Below are 10,239 nucleotides of genomic sequence, written 5' to 3'. Positions count from 1 at the left end.
GACGGACATCTGCGGCGGTGTGCGACGCGTACACCCGACTGAAACGCGAGGCCGACAGAACTGGATTGAGGATCAATACGACGAAGACGAAGTACCTGCTTGCCGGAGGCTCTGACCACGATAGAGCCCGACTCGGGAGCAGAGTATCAGTTGACGGCGACGATCTCGAGGCGGTAGAGGAGTTCTGCTACATTGGTACGATCGTAACTTCGGACAACAACATGAGCAGCGAAATCCGAAGGCGCATTGTGCAGGAAAATCGTGCCTACTACGGGCTCCAAAAACTCCTGCGATCCAGAAGCCTCCAGCAACACACGAAATGCACGATATATCGCACACTGATACATCCGGTAGTCCTCTACGGGTACGAGTCCTGGACTCTGCTAACGGAGGATGCCAATGCACTCGCTATTTTCGAACGGCGGGTGTTAAGGACTATCTTTGGCGGTGTGTGCGAGCAGGGCGTGTGGAGAAGGAGAATGAACCACGAGCTAGCTGAGCTGTTTGGCGGTGCAGATATCCTGACGGTGGTCAAAGCCGGAAGGATACGATGGCTGGGGCACGTGATGAGGATGCCGGACTCATGCCCCACCAGGAAGGTGCTCGTCAGCGATCCGTTCGGCACGAGGCGGAGAGGAGCACAGCGAGCTCGTTGGCTGGATCAGGTGGAGTCAAACCTGTCGGAGATCGGATGCAGCCGTGGATGGAGGACTGCAGCACTGGTCCGAGTTTCCTGGAAACGGATTGGCGACCAGGCCATGTCTACGTCTACGTGCTCGACGATGAGCAGGCCAGAAAAGAAGAAGAAGAAGAATCTTCAGGATTCAGGACAGGCACCATTGAGGAGGAAGTTTATACAATCCAGTTTGTCACCCTTTTTGTACACTGTCCGGCAACCAGATTGACTAAATAGCTCATTTCTCAAACCTTTTCCAAAGTGAGAACTAAAATGAACACACATTGAGGTTTGTTTCGAATAACTTTTATTTTGATATTTCGTTCAATTATTTCTTAGCTATTAATCTTAAAATTTTTCTTCTTCAAACATAACGAAACATAAACTGTAAACCAAAACATGTACTTTAAGCTTGTTTTTAAAGCACATTTTTCAACGGACGATACATTTAGTTCGTTTTCGACAACCGCTTTTATCGATTCTTTCAAGCAATAATTCAATAATTTGTAATTATTGCCCGATGGCGGTAATATCGGTCTTTCGCAGCGCCACACGATTATGAAATATGCTTATGATTTTGTCGTATGATTCAAACAATAAAATGTGATGAGATAGATCGAGAGTGGTTCAAAATTCCACGTACGTTCCACGTACGTATGTTGCATATCCTAACCTAACATCAATTAACTGATTTATAAGAACGGCTGGACATACAGATGAGTAGAGTTTTGTTTTGTTGCAATTGTTGCTGTTGTTGTTGTTGTTCCTTAGATGAAGGAACTCGTCCTGTTCTGCAAGCGTGCATAGAACATCCAATCTCACAACTAACAGGTACGTTCTTGAGTTTATAGTTGCTAAAAACGGATCCATTTAAACGGGTGATAGAGGAAGATAAAAAAAGAAAAAAAAAGATTTTAGATTTTTTTTGCAAAAACACTGTAGAAAAGAACAAGCGAACCAAAACAAAAACCCAATACAACTGACTAAAAAATGTAATGAAAAAATTACACAGTGCGAGTATAGTAACGATTCCAACGTGACATTATGGGTAAACAATAACACATTATGGAAATTACAATGAATTCAAAACAGTTAAAACGAAATGAAAATGATTTCTGAACTAACAGAAATGATTGGTTAACCACACACACAAACGAATGTGTAAATATAAGCATGATATCCAATTCGTGTCGAATATTGAAGTATTGTGAATAAATCTTTGCAATACAATACTACAACGGTTTTTAAAACATCTTACAAACAAACATGCTTTATTCTGATCATCAACATGTCTTGTTTCTAAAGTTTGTTTGCTTGTAGATGAACTAATTTTCAAAAAATTAGCTTAGCCGTAAATTATAAAAAAACACCTTTAAGTAACTTAATCAATTTACCTATAGCAATTGGCTTATGAATCTTGCGAATCCGCATGTGCAAAACATGAATCCTGTTTGTATCAATGGTGAAAATGCCGATAATTCGTTATGTATATCGTAAGTACATAAATAAAACGAACTAGCATCGAAAGGCTTCACGGTATTCTAGGCGTTGTCTTTTGTACGAGATTCTCTCTCGGAGGGTTAAGTTGGTTTTTGGTGTTTAAAAAAAATATCCACACACACAGTAAACGACATCCGAGCGAGATGATGCATATGTTGTTCATAATTATAACGCCAAAGTGACTTAAAACAATTATATGTACATCGGTGTCTTCTTAGAAAATAGAATAAGTTATGCCGTTTGCTTGGTGCACGTTTAAACGATTATGATAACACTTCTTGCCATCAGTTCACTGCTGTGTACAAACTGTACAATCAGGAATCATGTACAAATAGGTAGGCGACTGCACACAATGCACAAAATGGATTGTACACACAAAAATGCAGCCATGCTAACAACAAAAAAACGGTTTCTAAATGAGGTTTGTTTTGTCACCAAAAAGGTTGACAAATGTGCTTAGGGTAGATATCGATCGTGTAGGTAGTACATGCTTTAGTGGCGTCATTCTGAAGACATAAACACGTATATTTTTAGTTTCACTTTCGTTGACTAGTTGCTGTAAAAAGGAACAGAAAGAAAGAGAGAAGGGAAAACCCCCCGTTAGTGTGTTCCCATGTTCTATCGGCATTACCTTCTTGTGAGAGTTGCCAGGAGTTTATAAACCAAGGTGCGCCAAGTACATCCGCTGGGCTCAGAGATTGTGAAGCCAGCCGATCTTGGCCACCGGTTTATCCTGATCGGACTCTTATAAGCCACCTCCAGAACGTTCGATGGTGATCTGCTTTCGTAGACGTTCTTGTTCCTTGCGAATTTCCTCCTGTTCTGCCACAGCCGCAAATCGGGAATGCGACACGAAACCGGATTTGATTGCTGACATCATCTGTAAACACAAACAAACAAACAAAAAAACAATTAGAGGCGCGCCTATAATGTAATTTTTGCTTACTTTCTAGGGAGCCTTACCTGTAAGTACTCCTCCAGCTCAACCTGTCCGTTCATGTTCGTGTCAATTTCCTTCAGAATGTCGTGCAGCTCTTCACCGCTAACTTCTGCGTCGCCGAACGACTTCATGGCACGTTTAATATCCGTAATCGACACATAACCCTTCTTCTCCTTATCGATAGTCTCGAAGCGCTTCACATACATGTCCACCTCTGGCTTGGATAGATTGATCGGTACCTTCTCCTTCAGGGTGCGGTTAGCCTGGTGACCCATCTGCGTTTGTAAGAAATGTTCGCAACTCTTTATCTGACGTTCCTTTTCGTCCTTGGACCATTTCAGTTCCTCCGCCATGATGTCCGCAATCATAGGAAGTGCTTCCAGTGCGGCCTGCACGTTCAAGAACGACAATCGCAGTCGGCGCGAGATCATGTCGACACAGGTGCAGGCATACTCGCGAATGCCGTAACGCACCTCAGCATCGATGTACGGAAACTCTGGATGCAATTTTTTACCAATGATGGGCCATCGCTTGCCAGTAAGTGTAGCCAACTTAGCGACGGCAAACGCACGATCACCGTACGATATGGCCAGATGTTTGGCCACCTCCACTTCCAGTCCAAGATCCTGTACCAGACGAATATACATGGTCGGAGTCCAACCTTGGGCACCTTCAATCCACAACCCATCAGTGACACATCCGCGTTCGGGCTTAAGATTACATGCCTTGATCGCTGCATCGATCGTATGCTCCGCCATGGCACGGAAAGTCGTCCACTTGCCGCCTGCAATCGTGACCAGCTTGGAATCGCTTACGTGTACGATATGGTTACGAGCTAGCGATTGAGTATCTTCCTTGTTCGGATCGGACACAAGTGGGCGGATACCACTCCATGCCGATAGCACATCACCACGGCGCACATCTACGTCCTTGTTGAGATAATTCTTGATTTCGCTCAGGATGAACTGAATCTCGTCCTCGGTGGGAGTTGGAGTGCGCGTTACATCGCACGGAGAGTCGGTTGTGCCGGCAATGGTGCCATTCAGCCAGGGCAGGAAGAAGATAACACGTCCATCAGATGTGTCCGGATCCAGCAGACCCATCTGCTGCGGGCTGTAGTAGCCTGGCAGTACGATGTGCACACCGGAGCTGGGGCAACAGATTTCCTTCACGGTCGGGTTATCCATCTTACGGATCGAATCGGTGAATGGACCGGTCGCGTTAATGACACACTTTGCTTTGATCGTCCATTCCTTTTTGCTCATATTATCGCGAACCTTCGCTCCGCACAACACTTCCTTACCGTCATCGCCCTTTTTCTTTAACAGCTCCAACACCTCGACGTGATTCGTAATGGAGGCACCATGACGGGCCGCGGTCAGTGCGATGGCGAGGTTCATACGCGCATCATCCTGTTGCCCGTCGTAATAGACGATAGCTCCGCATAGTTTATCACCGCGCAACATTGGGAAAAGTTCGAGCGCGTCCGCCCTCGAAAGATAGTACGAACTTTTCACATTACGATCACCGGCAACGAAATCGTACGCCTTGATACCAACCCAGAAGTACGGGATCTGCCACCAGCTAAAAAAATCCAAAATAGCACCAAATAGATATGCATTAACATCTTTGTACGGTATAATTTGTACAGTTGTACAACAATAAACTAACGTGTAAACGGGTAGCATGATCGGCAGAGGTCGCGTCAGATGTGGAGCCGATCGCAACATTGAAGCACGCTCGTGCAAAGCCTCTTTGACCATTCGATACTGCTCGATATCCAACTGTACGCGCAAAGAAATGAGCATTCAAATATCAAACATCCAACAAGAAAATAAACTACACTTTTCTTACACCGAGGATAGCTTTCTGCAGGTATCGTACGCCTCCGTGGATCAGCTTGGTCGATCGCGACGAGGTACCACTAGCAAAATCGTCCGCTTCGACCAGCGCCGTTTTAAGACCTCGGGTGACCGCATCCAGTGCACAGCCAGCGCCAGTAGCTCCACCACCGATGATTAGCACATCGTACTCTTCACCACCCTGCAACGCCCGGATCTGTTCTGATCGTGGAGGCAGTGTGCGCTTACGCCGAACACGTTGCATTTCCTCCATTTGAACCTAATAAAGGAAGGAAAAATGTTAAAATGTTACACATATTGTTCCAGCTATATGATCTTACCTGATACTGTGGCATATCTTTGTGCTGAAGGGCATAGGTGGACAGAGCGGCCCCTATCGCTATACCGGCTGCTGTCACGCCGAACTTTCGAAGTCTCGATGCCATTGCTGATTAGCGGGTGCGTGCGAAACACTGCTGCAATGATGATGATGCGCATGGAAATAATCAATTAAATTAAGAATTGTAAAGGTTAGTCTAGTTTCACCAATAAACTACACTTCATTTCACTATAAATTAAATAGACCAAACAAACCATGAAGTAGTGTTTGTTCATCTATGAGTGCAGCTACAAAAAAAAACATCCCGTGTAAACTCAGACACGTGCTACATTATAGATAGGGCTGATAATAAATTTGCTCACATTACATTGCATTGTGGATGCAAATTCCATTCCCCATCAGTAAACAACGTTCTCTTCCCGCCAACGAACGAAAGCACTTGAACTTCATTCGCCATTTAAACTGACCGACTCGGAATCGTCGTATTAGTGCGGCTGTTCCTCACTATTTCATCTCTGCAGCGCATCACAAACAGGTGATGTGGATGTAATAATCGGAAACCATTGGATGGGTGTCTATGGAGGTTTTTTTTCTACTGACCATGGCCAGAAATATCACAGTAGTGTTGGGTAGGTACAACAAAAAGCAATTATTTTACGTTTTATTGCTGCGCGGCGTCATCCTAGAGATAAATGCCGATACGCAGACGAACGCAATACATTACGGGCAATTTTTATTTGTGGTCGAAACATATGGTTGTGTCTTTTCACGGAATTTCACGGTTTTGGAAGTGAATTGTAATTTCAGCTACACGTGATAAGACGATGCCCGTGTGCCGGTATACTCAAAGGGTGCTATAATGATAGACTGCCACAGAGCAAACTTTACCGTGTGCAGAGGTCAAATAAAGGAGATATCGAGAAGGTGGGGTAAATATGAGTAAAACATCACAGATACACTCTGACATGTGATGGTTCTGTTCGGGTGCGCCGGCTGATGATCGGGTGATGGCATATAGCGAATAAGACTCAGAAGCACAACGAAATTTTATGTTTGGCCTTGAAGACATTCTCCATCGTACTAAATGTTGTATGTGCGAAAATCCAAAAAGGAAACAAGTTTGCGTCGGCAAACGGTTCCCGCTCGATCGTGGATTGTTTGGCTGGATCGTAAACAATAAGCAATAACCGAGCAAAAACCGGCACTAAAGTCTCGCTCATTTTGAGCGTAACTTCGTTTTAACTGAGAAACATTATACACAGCAAATGTAGCGATGCGTGCGAATCGTCTGTTGTAAGCTTCGTTTCAATGACATCATCGCAAAGCATGCTACCGACGCCGATGACTCATCAACGACGCCTAACAGCGATGTGGCTATGTTTTATACAGTACAGCTGGTCATAATGCAAGGTCTAATCGTTTCTACATGTGGTGCATTTCAATTCATGATCACACATTGGTATTAAACATCGCACACCATGCCTACATCCGATACATCGCACAGTCACGTGATCACAACACAGGGAAGGCGCATGATCGTGTCCTGTTTAAACCTCGTAGTGAACCAAAAGACGAAACGCACCGATAAACACATTCGTGCACAGCTGATCGAACTGATCACGCTTAGAGTCATTCTTGTGCGAAATATTTAACTGTACACTTGGGTACATTGCCACCGGGTCTGAAGGAACAAGAAAAAAAAGTAATAGAAAATCTCAGTGACTTCTATTGTGGACAGTTTCTTCACGTAGCCGCCTAACACCGGCACACAGTGACACACACGTTGTGTCCGATCGTTAGCTAATTAAGACGGAATATCAAACCTGGCCACGGTAGAAAACTTTACATTCCGTTCTATTAATACATGCACCGAATGAAAGGGAGATCGTGCAATTTGTTCACTGTGGGATCAAGAGTTTCGTTTGATCGTACCCATTATCATGGGAGATGTTATGTAAAGGATCGAAAGCGCCAAAAAGGATCGCTCACATCATCACTCACTAACAGGTAAAGATGTCGCAAGCACTTTTATTTTCATTCCATGTTCCAATTTAAAACACTTGGCTTATGCCTTTCGATTCCGAAAATTTCCCGCACTACTGCTCTAGCTATGAACTTTAGAGCTAGTGGCATTATTGTCCTTCTTCGTCCTGGTGTTTCGTACACACGCGTGTACCAGGAAAGAGCACCTGTCGACGTGTTTTAGGCGCGGAATTTCCGATTACATAATGGCGGGACGAATCAATCACAGATGAATTAGACAGAACACGATCACACTATACGATCACTCGGTTCATTACGTAGCGCTTCAAGGGATACGAGAGCTTGGTTTTGCTGTGCTTTGTGCTGGACACAGATTGCCCCCTTTTACCTTGAACAGTGTTGACGGGCGATACTCCGATGGTGGATGATGCTGTCTATCGTAGAGACAGGTTCCGTTGTATGCCGCGATAGCAGCGGACACAACAGTAGCAGTCTAAGCCTCGGTCTAAGCTCGAATGCCCTTCACAAGAACGCTTTGCAACCCGTTTGCAAGCGATCGAAACGACTTGAGGCTGCGACGTCCGGTGAGCAAGTGAACGGATATATCATCGCTGGCATCGATATCCCTCCCACTTGCAAGCTGGCCCAGCCATTTGCCATCGGCGTCCGTTCGTATCGAATTCGTGCCTTTGTGTTTGTAAGCGTGTCCGCGGAATCATCTTTGCGGAAACGGTTTCGCGCTCCATCGCGTCGCCGCCAGTTGTCGTTTCATGAGCTTTCTCAGGCAAATGTCCAACTATACGCCTATATGTGGTCGGTACACACGGTACAGCAGAAGCGTGCTGTGGCGTGTAGGTTATTATATCATACCGAACCAACTAATAGTAGACCCTCGGTAAGATGCAGTCGGTGACCGGATTGCTTTACCCAGCCGGCAGGTGGAACATGCTATAAATAAGCAGACAATTCGAGGACAGGAAGTGGGTAGACTGCTCGCAATGTACGAGCAATTCTGACGATCGATGCACTTTCAGAGAAGTCGATCACCTAATGCACCGTTCGTTGGCCGTTTTATCGTAAAAATTAGGGATGCTACACACATGTAGTTCTAGTGATAGTTCGATTTGATGCTACAAAAACCCAACAGGCGTCCTCTTTTGAACAAAAATGTTAAAACCGGTGTTTACTCCATCTTCATTACTTTCGATCAAGCGTTTGAAGAATCAAAAAGCGGGTCTAATTTGACTCGACTCGGATATGTTATAAATATTTTACGAAATATACTAACATACTTAATTAAACACGTTGCTTATTAATTCACACACTTAAAATAGAAATCACGTGCCAGTAATACACGGATTCTTCCGCTGGGCTCGGCTGACCCTGAACGAGAAAATGCATCATGATAGGCAAGTGCATTATTGCACCGGTGATCGCTCATTATGAATGTTGTTTCTATGTGTGTGTGTGTGTGTGTGTGGGAAGCGTGTACCAAACATCCAGGGTACAAGTGGTTATGCCGGTGTGCATAGTTCGTGCACACTTGTACCGAGCAACGTTTACTTGATAGAATCACGGAATAAGTGCGAAATCCGTGTAGTGACAATCGCAAGTGTGTAATTTGCCGCCATTTTTACACCAAAAACCCGTAACCGACACTAATGCACAGAATGCAGTTGACCTAGCGGTTGTGTAATCCTGCCGATGACGGATACTATATTTGCCACTGATACTAGTTTTATCGATAAGGTTTGTATCAACCGGAACCAATCGAATATGAAGTGTTTTATTGGGCATGATTATATTGACGCGTGCTCACTTACCACAATGATAGGGCACATCTTTCAATGTCATTCCGATTAAGCTGGCTCCAATGCAGTCTGTATTTGATTTGCGCTATTTTAATTGTCTAAAGGACTTGAGCCTCTTCTAAATAAGAGGTGTGTTGATCTACTAAACAACAACCTCTTGTTCACATACTCACTTAAGAACACTCGTATCCCGTAATAACCTTTAAGTTTTACTTTAAATGCATCACTTGGGATACCATTACACACATAGACAGATGACTTCGAGATGGAAAAAGGTTAGAAAATTGTCTTTTTTAACAACGTTCTGAGACGAACGACCGATTATTAAATGTTTCGCCCATAAAACCAAAACAGCTCAAACCCACACGCACAAAACCATGCCAAAGCTGCGGTAGATCTTGCTGGCACCATTGGATTTTTATTAAATGTTTCGCTTCTATATTCTACAGAAATAGAAACAATTCCCACCAACAGAAGCAAAATGTATTACTGTCCTCTTATAGGATACGGTGTGGTATGGAAAGCAATGAAGAAAAGTGTAACAAAAGCTGAACAAATGGAATACAATCGGGATAAGATTACTGGCCATACATTTAACAATTATGAAGACCAGGGAAACACAATTTTGTCCAACTTATGTACTGAAATTTGTTTCATTAATTTCACTGTGTGTGAACTGCAGTTTGTTTTGATTACAGAACACTTTCTCTGCTAGGGTCTGGTTAGGCAATTGATTATAACACGTAACCACGCATTTTCCTTAACATATAGAACTCACTACAACTAAGCGAGTGTTAAAGGAGTTAAAACCAATAACACTTTTACGAAACATTCAAAACAACTCCTATCAGGTACGATTAAATGTTGACAAAATCCGTCCAAAAGCAGACATTGGAATTCTCTCTCTCGCAATCCTTACCGTTGGCCGTGCAAATGTGACTAGCTGGAAGGTTTATTCGAGACTGCCGACTTTTCACTCCTTTCAGCATTCGGTGAGCAGTGAGCAACTAAAAAGTGCGCATGATCCGTGTTCGTACACTGAGTAAAGAGTACGTTGGAGCACTAGCTCCGAAAAAAATAAATCCAACAGCTGTCGGTGTAACCTGACCTATCTGACCTTTGTAACGAATATTTCATTTAATAAAAAT

The 10,239-nt window shown here is 43.8% G+C and overlaps 1 protein-coding gene across 4 annotated transcripts; it reads right to left on the bottom strand.

Moving 5' to 3' along the window:
- Positions 1–966: 966 nt before the first annotated feature.
- On the bottom strand, positions 967–10,088 carry LOC125763169 (glycerol-3-phosphate dehydrogenase, mitochondrial). Of its 4 annotated transcripts, none has more exons than XM_049426020.1 (8): positions 10,011–10,088; positions 5,299–5,433; positions 4,971–5,237; positions 4,788–4,900; positions 3,140–4,700; positions 2,933–3,056; positions 2,071–2,732; positions 967–1,530 (listed from the first exon to the last, which is right to left on the bottom strand). In XM_049426020.1, exons 2-7 carry the CDS (start codon positions 5,401–5,403, stop codon positions 2,713–2,715), a joined length of 2,190 nt encoding a protein of 729 aa, XP_049281977.1. In that variant the 5' UTR covers positions 5,404–5,433; positions 10,011–10,088; the 3' UTR covers positions 967–1,530; positions 2,071–2,712. The 4 variants fall into 4 exon arrangements, with proteins under 4 accessions (XP_049281977.1, XP_049281975.1, XP_049281976.1 ...); XM_049426018.1 differs by lacking the exon at positions 10,011–10,088 and adding an exon at positions 7,669–7,886; XM_049426019.1 differs by lacking the exon at positions 10,011–10,088 and adding an exon at positions 7,669–7,886 and having other exon boundaries at positions 5,299–5,430.
- Between the last annotated feature and the right edge of the window lie 151 nt (positions 10,089–10,239).

This window comes from Anopheles funestus, chromosome 2RL, assembly GCF_943734845.2.
Source record: "Anopheles funestus chromosome 2RL, idAnoFuneDA-416_04, whole genome shotgun sequence".
Lineage (NCBI taxonomy): Eukaryota > Metazoa > Arthropoda > Insecta > Diptera > Culicidae > Anopheles > Anopheles funestus.
The sequence above is the reverse complement of the archived record's forward strand: the minus strand, read 5'-3'. Positions and strand labels throughout refer to the sequence as shown.

Coding starts and splice junctions, on each gene's coding strand:
- LOC125763169 (XM_049426020.1), bottom strand. CDS start 5,403: ATGGCATCGAGACTTCGAAAGTTCGGCGTGACAGCAGCCGGTATAGCG. Junction 4,901..4,970: donor TGCAGAAAGCTATCCTCGGT/GTAAGAAAAGTG, acceptor TTGCGCGTACAG/TTGGATATCGAGCAGTATCG. Junction 2,733..2,932: donor CACCATCGAACGTTCTGGAG/GTGGCTTATAAG, acceptor TCCTTTTTACAG/CAACTAGTCAACGAAAGTGA.